The sequence below is a fragment of the Rhodnius prolixus genome, unplaced genomic scaffold (genome assembly GCF_049639745.1).
Source record: "Rhodnius prolixus isolate KJV_2025 unplaced genomic scaffold, Rpr scaffold_8, whole genome shotgun sequence".
Classification (NCBI taxonomy): domain Eukaryota; kingdom Metazoa; phylum Arthropoda; class Insecta; order Hemiptera; family Reduviidae; genus Rhodnius; species Rhodnius prolixus.
This window is the reverse complement of record NW_027411593.1, coordinates 37,957,453-37,982,802: the sequence shown is the minus strand read 5'-3', so window position 1 is coordinate 37,982,802 and position 25,350 is coordinate 37,957,453. Positions and strand designations below refer to the sequence as shown.

General features: G+C 34.2%; 1 protein-coding gene across 5 annotated transcripts in view; it reads left to right on the top strand.

Annotated features, from left to right (window-relative positions):
- The window catches only part of LOC141451422 (uncharacterized), a 395,982-nt gene that overhangs the window by 286,878 nt on the left and 83,754 nt on the right, over nucleotides 1-25,350 (top strand). For all 5 annotated transcript variants that reach the window (XM_074122794.1, XM_074122795.1, XM_074122793.1 and 2 more), the window contains one exon: nucleotides 5,514-5,607. In XM_074122794.1, the coding sequence (XP_073978895.1) occupies nucleotides 5,514-5,607 (94 nt within the window). The remainder of the gene's footprint in view (nucleotides 1-5,513; nucleotides 5,608-25,350) is intronic.

Sequence of the window (25,350 nt, the reverse complement as noted above, 5' to 3'; positions counted from 1 at the left end):
TCCAGATAGTCGATGAGGATTATTCCTTGCGAATCCCAAAAGACAGTCGCCATAATCTTTCCGGCCGAAGGAACGGTCTTCGCCTTTTTTGGCGCAGATTCCCCCTTGGTAACCCATTGTTTAGATTGTTCTTTGGTCTCAGGAGTGTAGTGATGTATCCATGTTTCATCCACAGTGACGAAACGATGCTTAAAGTCCTGCGGATTCTTCTGGAACAGCTGCAAACCGTCCTTGCAACACTTCACACGATTTTGTTATTGGTCAAGCGTGAGCAATCCCGGCACCCATCTTGCGGATAGCTTTGTCATGTCCAAATGTTGATGCAAAATATTATGTACCCGTTCATTCGAGATGTCCACAGCACTAGCAATCTCACACACCTTCACTCTTCTGTCATCCATCACCATATCATGGATTTTATCAATGATTTCTGGAGTAGTAACCTCAACAGGGCGTCCAGAACGTTCAGCGTCACTTGTGCCCATATGGCCACTCCGAAAATTTTGAAACCACTTATAAACTGTTCTAATCGAAGGTGCAGAGGTCACCATAATGTTTATCACGCTTCTCTTTAGTCTCCTGAGGCGTTTTGCCTTTCATAAAGTAGTGTTTAATCAACACACGAAATACTTTTTCGTCCATTTTTTGAAAATCACTCGACTTCCCCGATTCAAACGAATGCCAAACACAAAGAAATAGACCGATCTGGCTGAAACTTGGTGTGTGTTCTTCCAAGAGATGCTACTAACTAAACATAACCTCGATACGCGGCAGTGGTGCTATCTCTCTGACTTTGCACGGACTTTTCAAACGACCCTCGTATTTGCGGTAGTGAACATGAAAATTTGTTTACACACTCCGATAGAAACTAAAAGATGCATTTACTCGTATATGCTCGACTGGTATCATTTTTTTAATTGTACTTCTAATCGATCATATTTTTATAAATATTGATAATGTTAATTCTTTAATTTTATTCTTCTTTGAAAGTTATTTTAATCTTAATTAATACGCTTAACTCGAATGTTGAAATCAGTTAGCGGCTTTCTTTTCCCCATACTTAACTCTTGTCTTGGCCTTTCTATATACGTTTGTATTGACCTTGAATAAAGTATAACAGTCGCATTTGTTATGTCTGACTTGTGTTTATATTGTTATTTTGTGTGTGGTTGTAGCTGGTTCTTTTTTCCTGTATGTCAGTTTGTAACGGGACTCCCGTGTGCTGGAGTTCGTAGCGGTTTTTAAAATTCTTTGAATTTTCATGCTTTCAACTTTAACTTCTTTATAATTATAATATACCTTGGCGAGATGGGCTTAATGTAAATCTTTTCTTAAGGAATAAGGCTGGTAGCCGAGCGGTCAGTGATTTACCATGTGGTAGTCATCATCTTTCTTTGAAGTCCACTAGTGATTAATTTTCAAGTTCTGGGTTGGCAGCAAATGGCGGTAACACTAGCTAAAGATATGGGAAGAAGCTCTTTCACAAAAAAAAGGAAATGGTGTCCATTCTAAAGCAAGATCTTGCTGGATAACCAGTGCCTCTAGTAAGCTCTAGCTTCTCTCCTTAAATGAGAAGCCTTACTACGTTTTCTATTATTGCGGAAATGAGATGGCTGCCCTCAAGTAATGCGGCAGTTTTGTGAAGGCGTGTTAGAGGAGGTGTGATTCTTTTAGCTGCCTTCGGCGCTGGTTAATTATGGTTTAATAGTGGAGTAACCCAGAGTTATCGCTTTATGAGCCTCCATGCTGTCAGGAATTGGACTCCCCTATCCTAGATCTTGTTCTGTTCCAATCATCATGTGGGCCACTCTGTTTTTTAAGTAACACTGGTCATGGGTACGATTGTTGCCAAAAAAATGGATGCCTCAATTATCTTCGAATTTCGTTCGGAAACCATCTGTACTATGATCTGAGTCTCATAAAGTTGCATTTAATTTTAACCTACTAATTAATATGAGTTGGCACCCCGGTCCGGAATCGTCGCACGGTTATTTTCAACAGTTGTTAATACTCATATCGATGTAGGTGGCAACCTTGTATTTCTTAAATGTTCGAGTTTTTCAAGTGGTTGGGTTGGCCCTATAGCTGCTAAAACTGCTGCCTCCTTGTCGTTCTAACAGCAGAATTCCTTTGAGCTGGATCCAGGTTTTCTTAAGCCGTTTTTTTTTTCGTATCATCTTCTCTGGTCTCAAGATGCCACCAGTTTTTCCTTTCCAACCCCAAATCAAAGATACACATTCTGGATATAAGAGTTCCTTTTCTGTTCGCACTGGCAGAACGACTGCCACAAAACATTGTCCTATCTTCTAGGCTACACCTAGCAGAAATATTTTCTAAGTCTATCGATCGTACAAAGAAGGTAAGGCCAAATCATGGTCGGCTAGGGCTCATAGATGGATAAATATTGTATAGCCCCAAAGTGGGGCTACCTGTTCTGCTCAAATACTCAACAGGGCGGTTCTACCGGATCTAAGCCACCATATTTGGAAAATTGTTGCAATGGTGTGTACAAAACCTAAGCCTATTAAAGCCGTACTGTATCCGTAGTGCTGTGGATGTACAGTCAGTACTAATAGACGTAAGTAACTAGGGACCTGTGCATGTTCAATCATTCAAAAACTAGGGATCTGTACATGATCAATCATTCAAGAACTAGAGACCTGTACATGATCATCATGCAAAGCAATACATCTCTTTAATCCGATATTTTCTACTGCTGTATTTAGGTGTGGTTAATATTTTTTGATCAATATTGAAATTAACTATTTAGGTAGGACCAGCAGCACCTGTTGTACGTCATTACCTAATTAGGGCATCATGATATATCATTTCTCTAAATATTATCATTTAAACTATTATCACGGACAATAGATCTAATAATATTGATGCGTGGGAAGTAATTCTTTCAATCTTTCCTTCCTTTGTATTCACAGTGAAGCGGAAGTGCTCATTTTGGATAGTCCTTCGGGTTTGGAGGACTTCCTTTTAGATTGTTATTAAAAATCTCCCTCACTCTCTCTAGTTCTAAAGTGCAATTTAATCATCATAAATAAATTACAGTTATTGCAATTTCCATTCAATCAATTTGTCTACAGAATATGTCCAGTGAATGACGTCAGATTTCAAATAGTTATTGCTTAATAATCTCCATCCAGTTTTATATTATGCAGTTCTTTCTTTTTTTAAATGTATAACTGTGAATTTTATTGCATAATACGTGTTTTAGTGTATGGCAGGTTTGTTATTATTTATACAGTCATACTTTACATAATTGCCACTATATTATCCAAATTTAATGTAGATAAAAATCTTGAGAAGTTGATAAAATGAGGAATATTTAGATTAAACTAGGGCAATATGGCTGTGAAAATATGTAACTAGGATTGCTTTCAATCTCATTTTGTATAACTGCTGATCGTATTGTGGCCAGTTCTAACGGTGGGCTCCAGTAAACCATAAGTTTAAAAGAGTTTACATAACAGTAAGCTATAGTTTGTCGTATGAGTGCCCAAATAATTGTATCTACAGGCATTTTCGTAAGGAATTGCTCTTCATATTGTTAAGTATTGTGGTACTGGGTTCCATTCCCTCGGTCTTAGGCCTTGTATTATATTTAATGGTTAATAAAAAGAAATTTACAGTAAAGTATGTTTGCTAGTCGCCTCCGTCCACGACACCTAATTTGGTAGTTGGACGTTAAGCCCCGCCTGAAAAAATAGGCGATTACTTTTACTTTTACTTCATATTGTTACGCTTGAATACCCTCAAGAGAGGTCACGGCTCTGAAAGACAATCTGGGACTACTTCCTTACAACCTCATCTAAAATGAGACCTGGTTGTTGCGTACGGTTCTTGCTAGAATTCTTAGTTTATCAAATAGAGCGGATGAACATGAATTTGTATATCTTTGTTCTGAACTTTGATTTGCTGGATATAGATCTAGAAACTCGTCCGCCCTTATCAATTTGATAAGGATTCGAAAGGATGTGTTCTATGGTACTTAGAGTACGTTTACAACGGAGCTGTGAGTATAGATGCTAGCAGAGATGATAACTGATAGAATAAAATATAATCGCTGATTAGTGTGCACAACGGAGCTGTGATACATGCAACATGTCCGAGTGAAGTTTTTATGTTCAGCAGCAACGAAATGGTATATTTTAAAGAAAAAACGCTTTAGAAAATATCATGTACATCCCATAAATAAAAAACGAAGTACTTTGGGTGAATTTCACCATTTATATAAGGAACTTAGAAATTATCCAGATCGTTTTTTTGAATATGTGAGGATGGGTCCACCCACATTCGACTATATTTTAGAAAAAATAAGGTCAAAATTAAGAAAACTTTGGAAAAATTGTCATGGAAATCCTATGACCATAGAAGAAAAACTAGTGATTACTCTTAGGTAAGTAATGATTTTATTGAGAAAAAACAAATAAATACACATGGAAATAAATGTAAGCACGATTTAAAAAACAAAATATTGTTTAAAAGTAAATAATAAAATAATAACCAAAAATAATGAGTAAAGACACCACTAATTAATTTTTCTACGTCCATTTTGAAGCTCCGATACTGGAGTTCAGCTAGCAGAAAAATGAAAAATTCAATTCTATCATCTATGCTCGTTTATAGGAGCGCGTATGAGTCACTAGTCGCAGCTTCGTTGTGCACGCTCACATAAGAATGTACTAGGTTATTCTATAAGCGCTGATGCATCACTGCTATCATCTCCGCTACCATCTATGCTCACAGCTCCGTTGTGAACGTACCCTTAGTTATGCTAGATGAGAGATTTATTGTCTGTGCGAAGTTAATGATGAGGTTCTTCGCAGGATACTTTACTGGCGGTCTAATCCTGATTAAGCCTTCTTAATGAGTTTTGATTATATTGTTTTATATTTGTTTTAACTTATTTTCTAGCTGTTCTATAAATTAATTAAACTAAAAACTCCAAAATTAAAGGCAAAGAAAAAAAATAATAAAAACAAAAGAAATGTGATAGAAAAGTCAAAAAACGTACTTCAAATTAATTACGGAACACAAATTAATATATAACCATTCAAATCGAAGCTTAATTGTGAAGGCGGAGGTCACCATTGCAGTCAGCTGATTGTAACCTTATCAGAGTATAACCTTTACACAAAACATATGCAACACTCCTTAGTACTCTAGATTGGGCTTTGTTTTGTACGTCGCACCTCGAGTTTTCTGTTCTTTTAACTAGTTGTACTTAACCGGATCTGAAGACGAAGCAGATATGGTTAAGATACGTCACAGCCCTTAAGAACTAAACCTTGAATTGTGTATCCAATATTTCTCATTATATCCATCTTTTGATTCACACTCATTCTAATAGCATTCGTTTTGAGCTATCCACAAATAAGTATATAGATGCTATTAATTTCTCTGTTGAAAATATGAATATTAAAAAAAGTAAAACTCTCCAAAATATAAGAATAATTTTGTTGTTGATAACTAATGATTACATTATTGTTTTATGTTGATAGACGCTCCAAATGAGGGCATGTACATGTTGTGCGGCGTGTTCATCGCCATGGTGTTGGTGGCACTCATCATTATACTACTGGCTGTCACCATCAGGTAAGTGCATTCTTATTTTCAACATTGTTTTCATCAGTTTCCTGACCCAATAAATATTCTTTTCAGATTGTTATTTGGATAAGTAAAACACTGCCAAAATTGTACAAATCTATTTACATTATTATTTAAAGATTTCTTTATATATTTTCTATTGAAGCTTCTAAAACATTTGCTGATAATTACTCATCTTTTTTAAATTTTGGAAAGTAGGTACATTTTATAGTTTTTTTGAATAAACAAATTGTAATTTATAGAAATGATTAACGTACACGTTTCCTGTTTGTGACGAAAAACAGTCGGTGATTTTTTTTCTCTCATCTTAGAATCATGAAATATTAAAAAGTTTTACGCTTGGAACGAATGGATAGTTCACAAAGTGATGCACGAGGTGTCTTGATGCTGCTTTTGAAGATCTTTTCTATTTTGGTTCTAGTGTTCTCGTAGTTAACCTTTCTTTTTATATATGGTCTTAGGTTAGGGGGTTGCCAAAGTGATCGATATCGACCTTTAGCGATCGATCCTGGTTTGAAGGTCGGTGGAAAAAAAAAGTTCCATTATAAATTTCACATCCAACGATGTAGAGTTTTTAATAAGTTATACCAAATTTTAAGTCTGAATGAACTTATTTTTAAATTTATGATTTATAGTAAAGCACCAAATGTCTCTTTAACTTTTAGATCGTGTAGTCAATATTGCTTTTTTTTTCTATTTTAAAACGTTTTCACTGAATGAAAGCGAATTCAGTCCAGAGGTTTACTGAAGATATGTCTGAAAGCGTGGCAAATATTTCAATTTGACATTGAAAACTGCAAGTTTTCCGTCCTAATACTTCTTTTCTTTTTAAAAAGCTTCAAGAGACAAAATTTCATTTTTTTTTCTTTTTGTGGTAACTCAAAGTGCATCATCTAAAGTTTTAGGCGCCAAGAGCTGTGTTTTAGTGCACTGCTAGCCTCCGGACATTGTTCTCTCGTCACAGGCCAATACTGTCCATCATTGGGCAAGTGACCTGTAAGCAGTGTAGGTGTAGGTTTTTAGAGGTTTAAAGGGTACTGTGAAAATATTTGAAAAAAAAACAAATTTCTTTAATTTGTGACATCACAAAGAACATATTTCGTCATTTTAAAAATCATCTCGTACATCCTCTTGTGTTCCCATAACCTAGAAAATATTGGACAAATTCCTCTTTTAGTGTAACAACTAGGTGACGTCACCTTTTCTTCCTAAAACCCATTTTTAGTACAATTTTCCCTTCAAATATGATCAAATAAAACCTTGCGTGAAGTACTTCATTCACCTTTAATATATTTTGACATCGTATTTTTTGTACATAAATACAACCTTTGCCATTGATTGGAAAATATCTAAGAAAGCCTGAATGTACCACGCCCACAAACTGTGTGTAGGATGATGCCCTTTTCTGTGCCCTTTTAAGGATAAAGGAGATAATTTTTTTTATTTAAAGGGAATTTCCCTTAGGGCAAGAAAATTATGGATTATTTGTTCTAAATTTTTCTCTTTTCAATATTTTTAATTACTTTTAATGTTTATTGAACCGCATGTTAGGAAATCCTTCACCGCCATTGACATTGCCACTTGTGCCTGTCTGGTAACTTTTTTCCACTATTTAGTTAGCATAGATAAAAATATAAGCATTAACATTTATCTAGACGTTCGTCTAAGTCTATAATTTATTTTAAATATTAATAAAAGTCTCGTTTAAACACTCTAAAGACTTCCTTTACAACTTTACTAAACGTTTTTAGGTAACCATTTGAGTCACATTAAATTCTTACCAATATTAGACAGTTTGTTTGCGAATCTAACCACCTTTTTCCCAAAAAACCCTATTCAACCCACCAATTGAAAAACCACCATACTTGGCTTCAGTAAATCTAAACCCAAACACGTGTCAGGATCTTCTTTTTTGTAATAGTTGCCGGCCTATAACTAGTGAGCCAAATAGTAACTTAAAATGGGAATAGTGCCAACACTAATTGTTATATCTATTTCTATAAAAAACTATTTTGGCGCTTTTGTCTCTACTAAAATAAATAATTTGAATCTAAATTAAATCTTAAAAGTTCTAATATTACCTTTACTCACTCTGAATATAGATTACATATGAGTTTGTAGACCTTCTACCATATCGCCAGCTGCCACGGGCAGCTAATTTTTGATTTCCCATTGTAGAGTATTTATTCATCGTTTGACTGATTCATTCATCCAAAAGGTAGAAAAAAAGTATTGTAAATTTCAGTCATTTGACTGAATAAATTTCAGGATATATGGCTGAAATTGACCATATTCTTTAGTTCTTTTCCTCAATAATATTCAAGACTATAAAATATAAAATATTTCGAAGTGCGTCTTATAGAACGGTTGTTCGAATGTTCTAGAATATTTTAGGCTGTCCTTTCTACTCCCTGAACTGGGCGCCGATTGAACTTAGTTCATTTGCTCAGAGAATATTTACTTTTTCTACACAGCTTCACTTCATTGTTTACCATTATATTGGCTGAATTTAACAATATTTTTAGTGCAAATTCCAATTTGAACAAATAATAATTACGTACATTGTGATGAGAGACAATCGTGTGTGAAAGAATTCACGATTGATTTTCTTCTACCAATATCCATCAATTAAACGATCAAGTTATTTTAAAAGTTTGAAGTATCCTATAGTTTAAATTCATGTCGGAAATCGAATGTTTTATGTTGGAAAATCGATAACTTTCGATGTACTAAATTAGAAGCAAGATTTAATAGCAGCGTAATATTTGTTGTTTTCTTCTGTACACATGTCATGTTTGGGTCAGGAAGTTAATGTTGGCTCGCTAAATATGAGTAAAGGAAGTTGGTAAACACTCGAGTTCCTGTTTAAGCCAAGTTTTTGTTTTGCAATTTTATATCCGTCAAACATTAAGCACGCAAACTTCATTTTTAAAGTTACAGAAGTTTATAGTTTGTTTCATGTTAGTCGGACTTAGTTGTGTCCCTTCAAAACTTCAAATTATTAAGTTCGAAACTAATTATTTAAAATGGTTTATCTGTTGTATTAAGCCGACCGAAATCATTTGTTGGCCTCTCAAATCATTGGCCGTCACCGTTGGAAATTGGCCATCGTTAAAACTTTAAAAGAAATTGGCCTTTAAGGCTGCCAAAGTTTTGCTTCGTTTTTATATAAATATAGCCCATTTTGCATTTATAAACTTTTAGTTATTAATTTTAGGCTGTGGCTAAATTAATTTCTGTGGATAGTTGAAAGTGGAGCTACTTTATTAAGAATTTCAACCAAGAAAGAGTGTTGGCTGAAAATTTACTCTCATGGGCTTCTAAACCTGATGGGCTGTCCTAGAATGTGTTGTGGTCACTGAAATCGGGGTGTTGGTAGAGGTCAGAAGAGGAAAAATCTTCAGCCGACCTTGGGTGTGAGGGGATTATTATTTTTTTTTTTTTTAATTCCAAACACATGTGTTAAGATTAATATTATCGATATTCATCGTCCAGCCAGCGGATATTTACTTTTATCTGAAATCTAAATTCTAGCACATCTACTTGCTTCACAGTAGCTGTTCATTATTTTTGGTGAATGATTTATTGTTTCAATAGGATGAAAAAAACAATGTCAGTTTTCAGTCGTGATACATTTATTCTGCCGAGCTTTCGACCCCTAGGGACTAGGTCTTCTTCAGGGCTAGTTTACAAAGAAATATTTTTACATTACAGGGTTGGTGTGTCTACTGTCTACAGTCCATGTCTTCAGTCCATGAACAGACAAGACAGAAGACACACCAACCCTGTAATGTAAAAATATTACTTTGTAAACTAGCCCTGAAGATGACCTAGTCTCTAGGTCGAAAGCTCGGCAGAATAAATGTATCACGACTGAAATGGCAATTATTTTTTCATCCTACTTGCTTCACTTTACTGTTACTTATCCTAAACCTTCAACACACCGGTGTATGGCGTACTTAGCATACTTATAGCCCCGCACTAATTCATCTTCTTGCCTATATGATATCTTGTAATTACGGTTCGTCCCTTATAATTATTATATCGACTTAATCAACTCGTATACAACGAATTCGAAGCATCTAACTTTGTTGGAGAAGATATAAGGTCTTCGTACCAAAAGGATGTACGAGCATTTTCCTTTCTTTTTCTTGGGTAGCATGAGCAAATCATTATTTTATGTTTGAGATCCTCCCTTCTTCATTGCACTCTGCATATAGCGAGTTGAAGATCTCGTATTGCATTCTGTGCACCAGATATAGCCACAAACTGTAGAATTAGATCTCAGCCTATTTTAGCAACTAGCCTTGCTCGTTTTGGTAATTTGGACAAATCTTGCTCGCTTAAAATGTTCCCTTGTTGCTATTTTTTGTAGCCTGCAGGTATTGCATTTTGTAATCTTAGATCCTGTGTTGGTAACATGTAATTTATACTCTTATACGAGGGTCGTTTGAAAAGTCCGTGCAAAGTCAGAGAGATAGCACTACTGGCGCGTATCGAGGTTATGTTTAGTTAGTAGCATCTCTTGGAAGAACACACACCAAGTTTCAGCCAGATCGGTCTATTTCTTTGTGTTTGGCATTCGTTTGAATCGAGGAAGTCGAGTGATTTTCAAAAAATGGACGAAAAAGAATTTCGTGTGTTGATTAAACACTACTTTATGAAAGGCAAAACGCCTCAGGAGACTAAAGAGAAGCTTAATAAACATTATGGTGACTCTGCACCTTCCATTAGAACAGATTATAAGTGGTTTCAAAATTTTCGGAGTGGCCATATGGGCACAAGTGACGCTGAACGTTCTGGACGCCCTGTTGAGGTTACTACTCCAGAAATCATTGATAAAATCCATGATATGGTGATGGATGACAGAAGAGTGAAGGTGCGTGAGATTGATAGTGCTGTGGGCATCTCGAATGAACGGGTTCATAATATTTTGCATCAACATTTGGACATGACAAAGCAATCCGCAAGATGGGTGCGGATGACCAAAAACGAAATCGTGTGAAGTGTTGCAAGGACGGTTTGCAGCTGTTCCAGAAGAATCCGCAGGACTTTAAGCGTCGTTTCGTCACTGTGGATGAAACATGGATACATCACTCCTGAGACCAAAAAAGGCGAAGACCGTTCCTTCGGCCGGAAAGATTATGGCGACTGTCTTTTGGGATTCGCAAGGAATAATCCTCATCGACTATCTGGAAAAGGGTAAAACTATTACAGGTGCATATTATTCATCGTTATTCGACCGTTTGAAAACTGAGCAAAATTAATGGAAATAGGGTTCCAACTCGTTTCACATCCCCCCCTATTCTCCAGACTTGGCTCCCTCGGACTACTATTTGTTCCCCAATATGAAGAAATGGCTGGCGGGAAAACGATTTTTTTCTAACGAGGAGGTGATTGCTGAAACGAATGGCTATTTTTCAGACTTGGACAAATCCTATTATTCGGAAGGGATCAACAAACTAGAGCAGCGTTGGACGAAGTGTATAAGCCTAAAAGGAGACTATGTTGAAAAATAAAAAAGGTTTACCCCAAAAAATTAAGTAGTTTTTATTTTTGCACGGACTTTTCAAACGACCCTCGTATTTCACCATGGCTTCTTTGCAAGCAAGCTTACTATTTTGCTAGCCCTATCACCACAGTGACCCCTTAAATGTTTTGAGGTGACAACGATAGAGTAATCTCAGTAATATTCATTGTTTACGGGCCAAGCAATTCTTTCTTCAAAAACTTAAGATTGTTTGCATCATATTAAATTTTCAATAAATTCCGAATAAAATCGTACAATTCAATGAAAAGGCACTTTTTTCCCCCAAATAAATTATATGTATTCTCGACGAACTTTTAAAAACATCGTAGGAATCATTTTTGGAGAAATTCTTTAAAATAAAATAGTGAAAAACTTCGTATAATATTGCTGAATGCTGTGTAACAAGTAGAGAGGTACCGAACAAAAAATCAAATATGTTTACCAAATTGTAATATACTCGTATATGTATATATATTGAAGATCAACAAGTCGTATTTTGCAATCTTTTACAATACATTTACGTGTATATATGTCTTTTTTTATGTATATATTTATGTTCAATGCCACCAAATGCGTCTTTGTTTAATTATATGTATCAGTATCGTAAACAATCAATAATTAATTAAAAATGGGTACTGACAAAGCAGGAGCGAGTATGGCGTGATTGATTATTTTAACATCGGTTAATTTTGCTTAACTTTTACTTAGAATACTTAGATAATTAGTTTACAAAAAAAACCGGAAGTAGGCTCGATCGTATTCATTTCTGGTAGCTAAAGTGTGCTTGGGACTACGCTAAAACTGTTACTAGAATTTGGTAAGCGTACTTTCAAGAAAAAAATTCTAACAATTAGCCTTCAACAAGTCGAGGGATTCTAGAAAGAGATTCTATGGCGGGAAGCTGGGTCCAAGTTACGGTTCCTTTCACAGTATTATTGTATTTATAGCAAACAAATAGTCTTGAAATATCTTTTTTTTTTTGTAAATTCTAAGTTTCAAGGCAACTTAATTACGTAAGCTCTGCGGTAAGAGAAAGTTGCATAAGCGAACAAAGTCAGGTTCTTTATTTAGTTGTTTGTAGTTGTAGTTTCATAAATCGTTCGTAATTTAATAAGTATAATTAACAACATATATATTTTATTAAAAAACTATGAACGAAAAATGCAATATAAGGCGGACGAACGGTCACTCGGATTTTGTTTTTACTGCAATTTTTAGCTATCTACGTAATTGGAATTTTCTTCAAATAATTTTGGGCGAAAAAATTGCCTATTGCCAAATTTGCTTGGTATTTAGCATTTCTGGTCTATCAAATTCTTTCAAAATGGGAAATAGCACTCGCATTAGTCAGTTACTGAGCTGGTACATCACTGGTACACATCCAAACCTTTCCCTTTAGAACTACCTTAAGGAGTATTTTCTTTGGGAAATGGTTAAAAAAAAATTATGGATCTTCATGTGAACTGTGAACGAACATATGAATTTTAAAGAATATTGTTTTAGTCATTTAATAGAGCAAATCCTTCCCTAAAAAATAACGTTGCTGTAAAACGGTAACTTCTTGTAGGATGCTGATTTTGTCAACAAAAAAAGGTTTTATTTATTGGATGGCCCTAATTTTGTAATATCGAATTTTGAACTCTTTTGATTAGGGGTAAGGGATTAGCTATACGGTTAGCGAATTTGGATTCCCATGCTGTGGTCCCAGGTTCAAATCCAGCTGCTGGCACTTAGATTTTTCTCTTTCTAGTAGCTTGTTTACAGACAGCACTGTCTGCCAGTGTTGTCTGCAATGAGAGAACTCTGTTCCGGAGGCCAGCAGTGCACGGAAATAAGCTCCGAACGCCAATAACCTCAGATGTTCTTTCGCTTTAATCGTAACTCTCTCGATTAAACTCGAGACTGACTCACACACAAAGACAGTGTAATGGAAACTTTACTTGAATTGTGTTTTTTATTTATAATAAATGCAAATTTTCTTTACTGCGTGATGATATTAGAAATAGTGATATTCATCTATTAAAAAAATAAAAAGTTTAATCAGTGAAATACGAGTCGTCTGGCTTATATCTGTCAAGCTGGGCAATTTTCTCCTAGTTTAAAGACAGACTAGACATTTATCTATGCAGCACGGCGTACCCGGCTGAGATCTCAGACCAGCACAGGGACTATCTGCGAGCTCCCCTCTTTCTAGGAACTCTCCGCCGCTGACGTCAGTACACTTGTCGGAAGTTTATTATCTTTTTCTAAAAAAAAACAAAAAAGTAAACACCAACGTTTGGCCAGCTTCCACAATATTTAGATATCAGATCACTTTAGACGGTAGGACGCCTGTTTCTGCAATTGGATGCTGCATCTGTCTCGTTTCCTCTTTCCAAAACAAATCATTAATTTCCTCCCCCGGCATATTTTGTTTATTTATTAACGTTTTGATTTAGGTTACTAGTAGACATGTTCATGTTTTATGTTTTGCGTCACTAACTTTTTTGAAAAAAAAAGGACTTAAATGTGTTGAAGTCAATTCTGAAGCTTCTATTTCAATGTTGTGTAATTTAAAAAAATTACACGTTATCGCAGAACTTTAATAATGAAATCCATCACAAACTAAAGACAAGGTGTTAACCAAAATTTTACCACAAAATAGGTAATTTTCGTCCATTTACTCCCTGGATATAACATCAAAAGATATTGCATTTTAGTTGTATTCCCCTGCATTTGATTCACTATCACCCATTTTTCCGAGATAAAACAAATATTTATTTATAAATATAAATCATAATAAATAATATCCGAAAACCTTATATTTAGAAATTGATTAAATTTGGACCAGTACATTGATACGGGATGTACTGATCTGAGATCTTGAGTTTATTTTGGTTCTTATTTAATATTACGCTGATCACGGTTTTAGTTCGTTAACCCTAGACACAGATATAGATTATACTATCAGAGCGCTGCTATTTTCAGCTGTTCTAGATACTACAGCATTTCGAACACATAGACTTGCATTCGTCATTGGATTTTATGTGACGTGTTACGATCTGAGAGGGTATTTTTAAATAAATTTGTAAAAAAAAACAAATTCTGGCATAGTTCTTACAAATATTTCTTTTACGACGTCTTCATTTTTAAGTTTTCGTGTATTCATTAAACAGGAAATGATACATATTTTATTAATATCAATTGATTAGCTCCGAATTTTCTAATAATTATGACAAGATATAATTGGCTGGCATTATAAGAAGTCCCGGAATTAAATTCTTATTTAAGGCGCTTCAATATCTGAGGCCATTGGCTGGCACCCGGAGCTTTTTCTCAGTGCTTTGCTGGCCTACGGCGGCTCATCTCCTTATTCTACAAGAAGAGCTTTCAGCTGAATTCAAACCGGAAATCTCCGCGAGGGAATTTTTGAGTTTATTCATAAGTTTCATTATCCTATTTTGATTTGACCAGAACTGAAACTACATTTCGTATTCAAAACTAAAAATACAATTATACTAGTCTATTCTCAGCTATTTATCTGCAATCTGATTATGGGTGCATTGTTCTAAAGTTATAACAGCATCTTTAGCTGTTTAAATTATGATTCATTGAGTAACATGTGTTTTCCAGTTTTAAATATTCTCATTCGAAGTGTGATAAAATGGAAATAGCTTTCAACACTGTATTAAAAGCCCTAGAGCGTAGTTAATAGCATATTTCAATTAATTATCTGTACTTTGTAAGAGTACTAAAAATATTAGAAAAATACTGATCTATTTTAACTAATTAGTTCTTAAAACTAGGAATATTTACTCTTTGCAACAAGAATAAATGGGCAAATAGCTAGTACGATTGACTAGAAAAAAATATATATTTATGAAATGAGCGTGATAAAACTCCCAGCATCCCTTCTCAAATGACATCTATTTAGAGCGCATTCAAGCACACTGTTCCAGAACATTGTTGGGTGCAGTTTCCTCATAAATCGTCGATAACAAATGAGGAAATATTCCACACAAAAATTGCAATTTCTCTTCACAGATTATTTAACTTGCGTACCTCAGATCGTGAATCTGGACGAATTCTTTGTATTATTCAGAATAAAATCAATTTATTTATCAATTAAATTATTAAAACAAATATTGGTTTGTTAATTACAATAATTAGAAGATTTGATTCTTTAATTTATTTAAAATAAAAACATATTAATACACATGTTACAAACATATTAACTTCCTTTGACGTCATTCCAAAAAAAAACGGAACTTATGTTAGGAGTTTCACTAAATCAGATATTCAATGATTATTTGCGGAAGCTGTGTTTTTGTTTCTTTGTTAGTTAAATATCTTTTTCTGTGGTTAATTAAGAATTACCTAATTAATTACATATTAATCTTAATATTTAGTGAAATCCAATAATTATGCTGCAAAATATTAAATCAGATATTCGATAATTAATATTCTTTGTTATCGATTAACTAGTAGCTAATCAGTTTTATTCGTTACATAATTGAGAATTGTCCAGAAGTATTGGAACGTCCCAATAGTCTGACCTCAACCTTTTCAATACTTTTTATTCCAATTCGATGCATTTACTTTCTTAGCTATTAACACAATATTATTATTATTTTGTAATGGCGCCGTATTATCTGCACGCATCTTATAGCTTGCTTTCTACGTCCTCCGTTGGTAATAGTGAACTCTGCCTTTCAGTTTTTTGGTTCCTTCTAGAACGAGTGTCGTATTTGTAGTTTTGTTATTACTTTTTAAATAAGATGTTATTCAAAATGAAGTATTTGTTTTAATTGTTTCATTTATTTTATAAATAATTAAATGTTTAAGGAAAAATTAAAAAAAAAGAAATTGCTGACAGTAAATAATAGATATATATCCTTGAATATATAGGTATATATTTGTGATGTAGATTGTTCTAGTACATTACAAAATAAAAAATGAAAATGTGACAATTAATGCATTTTATTTTAATTTTTTAAACTTGATTTTCATAACTTCACAACATTTCTTTCAACAAGTGAAACTGATAAGTAGCATAAAAACATGAGTAGCATTAGAGAGGAGAATTCACCCAATGGTAAAGCTCCCAAAAGAAGAGTAGTTCACTATTGTGCCTCTGGCACTTACTTCATTGAGAAGATCTCGTGGCCACCGGCACTTCAACCTTCTTGTAAGATTTCCGGGCGGTTGCATTGAGTTAGGGTGCAGGTTAGGTTGTGAGGGGATTGAGGCGACGTTCCGAGATCTTGCAGCTTCAGAAACATTAGGGAACAAGGAGATCTTGATGTTAGGTCCAGATAGATACAAAGTAAGAAGCATTAGCGATTCGATGGAGTGTTTTTGATTGAAAAGTTTGTATTCTATAGATATTAGAAGCTTAGGCTGAGCCCCAAAGTTCCATTCTGTAAGTCCAGACAGGTTTGAGCCTCATTGTGTAGATAAATCGTTTATTGTTCTATAAAAGTTTAGATCGTTTGCCGAGAAGTCTGAGAGAGAAGTTTGAATCGCCTGTTTCAATTCTTTCCGTTTAAGGCTAGTGAGTTGATTCCAGGTTCAATTCTTTGTCCAAGATGAATCCTGGGTACCTAACACAATCTGTTGTGAAAATTAATCGTACTTCTAAAAATAAATAAATATAGTTACGTATAATTCAATTTTTCACTTCATATTTCTTTTGAGATCTGGTGCTTTTAGTAAGGGAGTTCAAAAACCGATCTTATCTTAAACCTAACGACGAAACATTCAAACAACAGAATACTGAAAGTTAAGATTCTTATTATCTAGTAATATATATTTATTTGTGGAAAATTCACCAATAAGGCTACAGTTTGTGTTTGGATAAACCGATTTTCTATGAACTACCTTTTTCCTTTTTAAATTTTATGTTTCTTTATAATTAATAACTGCTTTAAAATTGTATAATTTACGAGAATAGCGCTTTAGAGAGAAGCCAAAAAAAAAATCTGTTTTCCCAGAATTTCATTTAAGATCAGACTTTCCCATCACGGTTAAGTCATGTCGCTTGTTTGTTCTTGGAAGAAAATTACGATTATAATTTGATTATTTAGGCGCCACGGTAGCCGAGCGGTTAGAGGCGAGACCCGCAAAGCTAAGATGGGCTCGATTCCCCCGGTCTTAGGCCTTGGATTTTATTTAATGGTTAATAAAAGAAATTTATAGTAAAGTATGTTTGCTAGTCGCCTCCGTCCACTGTCACCTAATTTGGTAATTGGACGTAAAGTCCGCCTGAAAAAAACAGGCAATTACTCTACTTTTTACTTATAATTAGCTTATTTAATACTGTTACTGGCTTTTGTTAGTAATTTCAGCAGAAATTAGTAAGCTAATAGCTTAGTAAGCCCCTTCTCTTAACCATTAACTGATTCATCTAAATTATGACTCATCATTATGTGAATGCCCTCGGCCCCTTTCTAAAATTAATTGTTTTATTATTTTTATAATATTTATACTATCTAATTAATCTCTTACACAACTTTCTCTTGCCGAGGTTTCTCAGTGTTCTAGCTCATAAAGGTTGTTTTTTTTTTTTTAAACATGGTCTTTTTATCGGCACATTTAATGCTCTTTAACCGTATATAAGTGATAAGTAAACAGTCTAACCAACCATCTCTTCTCTCTCCGATGTACACATTAATAGGATATTCCGGGACAAAATGTTCCTTCAAATTATTGCTGTAGATCACAATGAGCGCCAAATAAAATCTCAAATTACGGAACAGTCGTTATAGTAAACTGCTATTTCCGGATTTTGGGCCAAACCAGAATTATCTTGTTCTCCTGATGTATTTACGATTCCGTTTTGGTGGTTACTCTTTTTTTTGGGGGGGGGATCCTTTGTTCCCTACAATTTCTCTACATTTTGTTTTAGTCTTTCTTTAAATAGTGGGTGGTCTACATTTATTGTGCAATTTTAAAATAATTTTTAGTGTGAATGTCTGACAGTTGATTGCATTTTTTATTTTTATTAATGTTTATTAGATACAAGAGTCTGCTTAAATGCTTGGGTAAGTCAGTATCGTGTGTAATATTGTGGAAACACCTTAATCCTACCATAAAGCATATGCCAATCAATTATAGACCAACTTTTAATACTTAAAGGATCGCCAAAAAAGATATTTTACTTAAAAAAAAAACAAAAAAAACAGAAGGCTACCCAGTTGAAATAACCACGCTTACCATGTAGCTTGCAACTGATTCTAGAAACAATCATCATCTCACTAAATACCTGATCTTGTTACTACAATAATTCCTACTTAAACCAAAACAAAAATTGTTAACTTTTTTACAACCTTTTTGTACAATAAATTTGTCCTCATAACGGTAAGGGAACTAAATCGAATCTAGCTTCTTTTTTTTATCGATGTGTTCAAAACCCAATTTCTAGATAAGGTTGATAAGGTTAAACTTCCTCGTTAAAAAAATAAATAAATAACTGGTCAGAGAAAGAGACAGAGAAAGATAGAAACAGAAAAAAAGACAAACCTTCAACGTTCAATCAAAAAAGAAATAATATTTATTTAAAAATAAAATAACTTATAGTCATAATCTTTAATTACTGATGTTAAAAACGTGATGCAACTAATTGAATATATGTGAATATGACTGTTTGGGAATCGAATGGCATAATCGATAAATGCGCCTTACAGAGGTAATTTTTTCTTTTTTTAATCATTTACTAGAGTTATTTTAGTTGATGACAAAAAAAATCCATGGCAACTTCACAATATGTCGTACGTAATCTCATTTTTGTGGGTCAATTCACTTTAGATTAACCAATTTTTGAGAATCTTTTTCCTTGATTTTAAACAGACTACAATCGATTTGGTGTTCCGCTTCATCGTGAGACCTTGCTGATGGATGATACCCATTATGCGTCTATCAAAAAGATAGTTCTTCTTTATTGAAATCTGTGGCTAACTTGAAACTCACCTAACTCCTCGGACATTCTCTCTAACTCCTCTACCTACTGCAAACGTACAGTTCTCATTTTTTTACACAAAAATAATATAGATATTGGTCTTGTGATCTGTCGCTAGCTGGGTGCGGTAGGGAGGGCCTTGAAAATAATTGCAGTCAGACAGACCACGCCTGTTTGCCACATGTGAAACGTTCTAGTAACAGATCTCCTAGAAACTACTGTCCACCGGAAATCGTTTATTTGGAAATAAAAAGAAATTAATATTAAAAAAGAAGAAGAGATAAATGACTAGCTGGGCTTTTTTTTATGATTCTGTACTTCAAACTCTGTTTTGTATCTCACAATTGAGACTGAGTTGAATTATTGAACAGTAAAAATTTTATATTTTTAAAGATTCTGTAATTTTTAAAGTTAGACTAGACACAGTAACGCTATACATCAGGCATGTGCTGATTTGCCTAGACTTCGGGCCAGGAACTACATATTACATCAAATCGCGGGCCGGATTTTGTTTATAATATGTATAATAATAAAATTGAATGTGAACTGATTTCCATCATTTTTATGTTACTTATTTATTATAATATATAATAGAATAAAATTTATAATAAATAATCTACCTGGTATAAGTTTGGGACGTGGATGGACGAATAAATAAGTAATATACGTTGTTTACTAAAAAGGTAACAAGAACAAGAACAATTTTTGAAAATACCGTTTTTGCTCATTTTCTCAAAATCTATTAGATCTGGGTTGTTGTAATAAAATTACAGTTATAAAGGAGGATTTGCCCTATATTTTAAAGAAAATTTGGGAATTTTATCTTTTATAGAAAAAGAGAAAAAAATTGTCAAAGTTGGGTGTTTTTCAACGTTACGCTTTTTCGTGCTGTTTTTGTCGGTCAACCCTTATACAACTGTCCTGCCGGACAGTTTTCATTATATTATTTTAATTATTATTTTTATTATATCTTATATATAATTTATATTGAATACATGTTAAAATATCTTTAAGTTTCCGAGGTCCATGTACGTATATAGTAAGATTTGAAAACTCTTACATAGCCCGGATGAAATCACATCGAGGGCCTTATATTTGCACATGTCTGCAATACATCTTAGCTTTGCGGGCCACAACTCAAAATCTAACTTGGACGCCCTTAAATCAATTTAATCTCCAGTCTTAAGTTTCCTTATATTATTACAAATTAAATAGCTCCTAATGTAAATGGTTTGCAAATATTAGGTAAGAATTCTTATATTTTGTTTTTTTTTTAGTTCTGACAGATTCTTGTGTTTGTGTACAGATTGTTCTTTTTGATGCTCTTTACTGGGCATTTCTGATACATGTTTGGACATGTCTGATAGCATAATCTCTCTCTCTCTCTCTCACTCTCTCTCACTCTCTCTCTGTCACACACACACTTACAAACGACAGTTACCTTAAAACAAGTTTTTCGTTCTTAGTAGACCTCCTACAAAAAAAAAAAAAAAAATTAAACCAAGCATGTCAACATTTTTTTAAGAAACAAAATACTAATAGGCCGTCTTTGATTCTACAAAATTCTGCCCATACTAGGAGGGATTCCGTTTAAACTGAGTGAGTGGTTTGCAAGGGCCAGATTTTTCTTCCAATAATTGTTGTTAATCATTGCTTGAATGGTAACAGTTGACATTTTTGGATGCTGCATCTAATCACTTTGCACAGAACTATATTCTCTGTATTGAATGTCTAAGATGTTGCACTGTTTTTCCAAGAGATCCTCAAAAGATACATAGGCGAACGCGGCCAGACCAAGAAGCTGCAGGCTTTTGAAGGAAATGATCTGATACCTTTTTCTCTGTACTGAGTGAACTCGAACTTATATTTTACTCTTATAATTATTCACCTTAATGGTATTTTGTTAAATTAATTACACACTTTCAACAAATTAAGGGATTAATGCTAGTTATTTGAAATAAAAAATAATGAAGAACACGATGTCATAATGAATCATGAATAGAACGCAAACGTTGGCTATAAATAGTTAGGTGTGGACATGAGGGTGGGGTGAAGACAGGGTTTGATGATGAAGTAACAATAGAAGCGACACGTGTGGTGTTACCTCGCGCTTCTTGGCACACACCGCCCTGCTGAACTAAGCATTCTGCTTACCGCCATTATCTGCTGAGACTAGCTATTGTTCAATTAATTCGGACGCAGCGTTCCTAATTTTAGACCTATACATGCCTGAAAACCTCAATTAATTTTCTTTTCTTTTTTTGCTCGGCAATTTTCTGGTGTTTCAACTTTTTTGGGGCCAATGGAAAGTTTTTACTCGGTAACAATAAAGATGTGGTTTAAAAAGCTCGCCTTTATTACTTTATTTTTGAGCGGTTATCCCCCACTAACTTGAATTAACGTTAAACCCAAGAGCATCCTTCCATTTCTTTCTGTGTCTTCAGAGTCGACGTCCTGCAAGCTTTTCTTCATCCTTCTCGATATGATTTTTCCATCTCTTGCCCTACAACCCCCTTCGTTTTTCCCAATTTCTTACACGGTTTAAAAAAAGACTTCATGGTTTAAATGAGAAAAAAATATATTGGATAAAACCTCGTGTGAATTTTTGCGGTAAAAAGCATTTCTAATGAGAAATCCAGGTTGAATGCATTTCAGTTTAATTTTACAGTCGATACCTCAATTTTTTTGTGGTTAAAAAACTACTCCGTTTCACTAATTTAATAAGCACCACGATAGCTGAGCGGTCAAGAGACTAGACCCGCAAAGCTTAGATGTATTGTTGGTTTAGTGGGTTCGATTCTCCCTGTCTAGGTCTTGGATTTTATTTAATGGTTAATATGAGAAATTTATAGTAAAGTATGTTAGGCGGTTATAGGCTAGACCCGCAAAGCTTAGATGTATTGTTGGTTTAGTGGGTTCGATTCCCCGGACTAGATTTTGGATTTTTATTTAGTGGTTAATATGAGAGAAATTATACTGAAATAAGTTAGCTAGTCGCCTCCCCTTGTACGCGGCCCCTATCTTGGGTGGTTTTGACGTTAAGCCTACCTTAATAATTTGAACTATAGAAAATTGTCGTACTTAAATTTGGGTTGGTAGAACTTCTATTTTGGATATCGATTACGCCTTGTATTCATATTGATATTTAAATAACGCTTGATCTTATTATAGTTTTTCTAGTTTAATTATTTTTAGTCAAACTACCTTATCTACCCATCTTGAGCAGCGTGGAAATGTAAATAAAAAAGATAATCTTTATGTTAGATATGTTCGTTGACAAGTACTTAATTCCGTTCTTTGAAATGTTCATTTAAGTACTTCCTTATCATGTATCCTAAATCCTCTTCTCCTTAGCAGTTTATGCAATAGTCAAACGTCAAACCAATTCATGTTCTTTTTCTTATCCGCTTATCTCCAATTTAGACGTTTTTTTTAATTATTTACTTCTCTTGACGTCAGACTGAGTAATTTCATGCTTAGATTGGGTAAGTTGCTATTTTTACCAATTACCCAGCTGCCTGTCAGTAAGATAAACGGCATTGATTAAATTACACGATTTGATGTACATAATTTAGTAAGGTGATCGTCTAAAGCTTGCTAATCTGACGTATTGCCTGTAATACTCATCATCCCGTAATACTACTAGATCTCTAATTCCCTCACACCGAGCCTCATCCTTTGACAAATCCTTCCTAATACGTGCTACCTCTCTCTGGAACTTCTTGCCATCATCTGTCCGCCATGCTCCTACCCCATCTATCTTTGAATCCCTTCTATTCAGTTATCTCCTTTCTATTCAGCTTCCTCCGGAATTTCAGTGGTTTTAATTTATTTCCTTAATTTCTATTGTTTTTGTTATTTTCTCTTTTTGTAAAAACTTACGTACTTATATTTTCTGTTTAATCATAGGCCAAACTATTAAGGTCTCTAATTATACTTGTTTTTATTCTTAGGAGAAAATTGTCCCAGAATAATAAATTTATTTTCTATTCTATTGCTTACGTTAAGCTAGAGCTTCCTTTTCCCTGTTCTCATTGGTGGAAAAAAAAACATCAATTAATAACTCATAGAAGTCCATTTTTAAGACCCAGGCCATACCACCTAGCTAGGCAATTTCCTCGAGGATGACTGCTGACAAAAATATCTTTAGAGGAAAGTATTGCGACTGTGGAAATTTTTCTGTTACTAGTTTTTCATATTCTTTTTGTCGTCTTCTGAGTCTGGAAAATTGGTGAGGTTGTGTAAGCCACAGCATAATAACATCTTTCTTTCTTTCTTCTTATCTAAATATTTTGTTTTTAAAATATCATTTATCTTTTACAACTGCAGTATATTTCTGCAACAAGTGAAGCTGTTACAACATGATACTTAGTGTAAATACATGAGTAGCATTAGGGAAGAATTCACCCATTGGTGGGGAACTCCCAAAGACATTTTTATTTCACTGGTACTTACTTCAAATGTCCACCTGCGCTTCACACTTCTTGTAGGATTTTTCTGGCAATGCATTAAGTTGGGAAACTAGAGAATCACGGGATCTACCAGCTTCAGAAACGAAGGGAACAAGGAGATCTCAATGCATTTTTTTATTAGTTAAATTTTTCTACAAAGAAAGAATTTCAGCATTTTTAATTGTATTAGGGAATACAACTTTTTTATTACATTTTAATTAACAAAAAACAGCGCTGTTTTTAATTGAGTAATAGTAGATTGAATGAATCATCAGTTGATAGATTATCTTCGCAGATAAATATTACGTAGTTCATTTGTTTTTAAACATAGCCTAACAAATGGAAAGTTCCTACGTTTTAGCGTTGCTTTAACAATCAAACACTCGCCAATCCACAAAGGGATGAGCTTATCTATTATTTAAGAATTAAACTTGGCAATCGATAGGTCAAGGTCGTGTACGCTTTGTATTTTATAGTGATAACATTAGTATTTCATATTGTTACAATCGACTTTATCTAGTGGGCGTTTGGCAACTATTTCTTGTTTTTCTTTTCATACGATTCATATTTGATTTGATATTTGGCATTCCTTGTAAGGAGAACTTTACGTCAAAGGTTCTTTCAGTACTTTTTTATTATTTTGTTTAATGTTCCTCTGTCTCTCTCTGGCCCTTTGACCTTTAGGTCCAATGTAGACTTCCAGCTTTTATGTCAGCATACACTCAATTTTTATTTTAAATTGTTTGCGGTCCACTGTATGGAAATAAATTATTTAAAAAGAAGGTTTAGCTGCTCCTTTTTGAAGGATAGAGAGCGAAGAGAATATTTAAATAAATTTCCAGTAACAATGTCCAATCAAATAAATAAATTATATTGGTATTTCTGCAGAGGCAGTGAACTTGTACAGCTCAACTGCAAAGAACAGGGCGGATATAGTGCTGGTAAGGTCAAGAACTTCGAACCCCTTAGGCTTCCGGTTTGATAGACCAGAACAGCGCCTCTGAAATGCAGTCTTATCGATCTCTCAGGGGGTTTGGAGGCTTTCATAACTCAATTTATTAATCCTAAACGGAAGTAAGTGAGGGAAGGGGGAAGTCCCCCCAATTTATATGGATTTTTGCATAAAGAATGCAATATTTTCTTCAAATTGAGTATTTCTTTTTTTCTTTTGGCTGCAGTTTCGAGATTTATACTAAAATCGGGTTTTGAAGTATCAAATTTGAAGTTTCCACAAATTTCCGTTTTCACTTAGTCGCTTTTCTGGAATTCATTATTATTTTTTTAACAGCGATCTCAAAATCTGTATTTCCGGTGGAAATTAAAAGATTGCACAAAAACTATACTTCCTTTTTTTGGATGACATAAGAGCAAAGAACATTTTTGATGTTTTACAATTTGACTTAACTTCATCTAGATAATTAATTCTCTTTACTTCAAACTCAGATTATAAATTCCCAATAAAATGCAGTGAAATGAGCCATTTCACACGACCTAGTTACGATTCCACCTAACGTCCGCGAACAATATGAGAGAAATTAGAGCACCCAAGAAAACAAGTGTCCTCGATGCATTGCTATAGCACCCCCTCAGGTCTTCTGAAAGAGATTTCTTTCAACATCACCCTGCTGACGTAATGCTGTGGGACGCCTTACAAACGGACTAAATAGTTCTACGCTAAATAATGCACTCTAATTTCAGAAATGTTATTGTAAACAGTAACAAATATTATTATAGTACGTATTGTTAGTCATAAATTATAGAGAGAAAGATATTAAATCATTTTTTCATGAAACACAACTGCCATTTCATGGCAA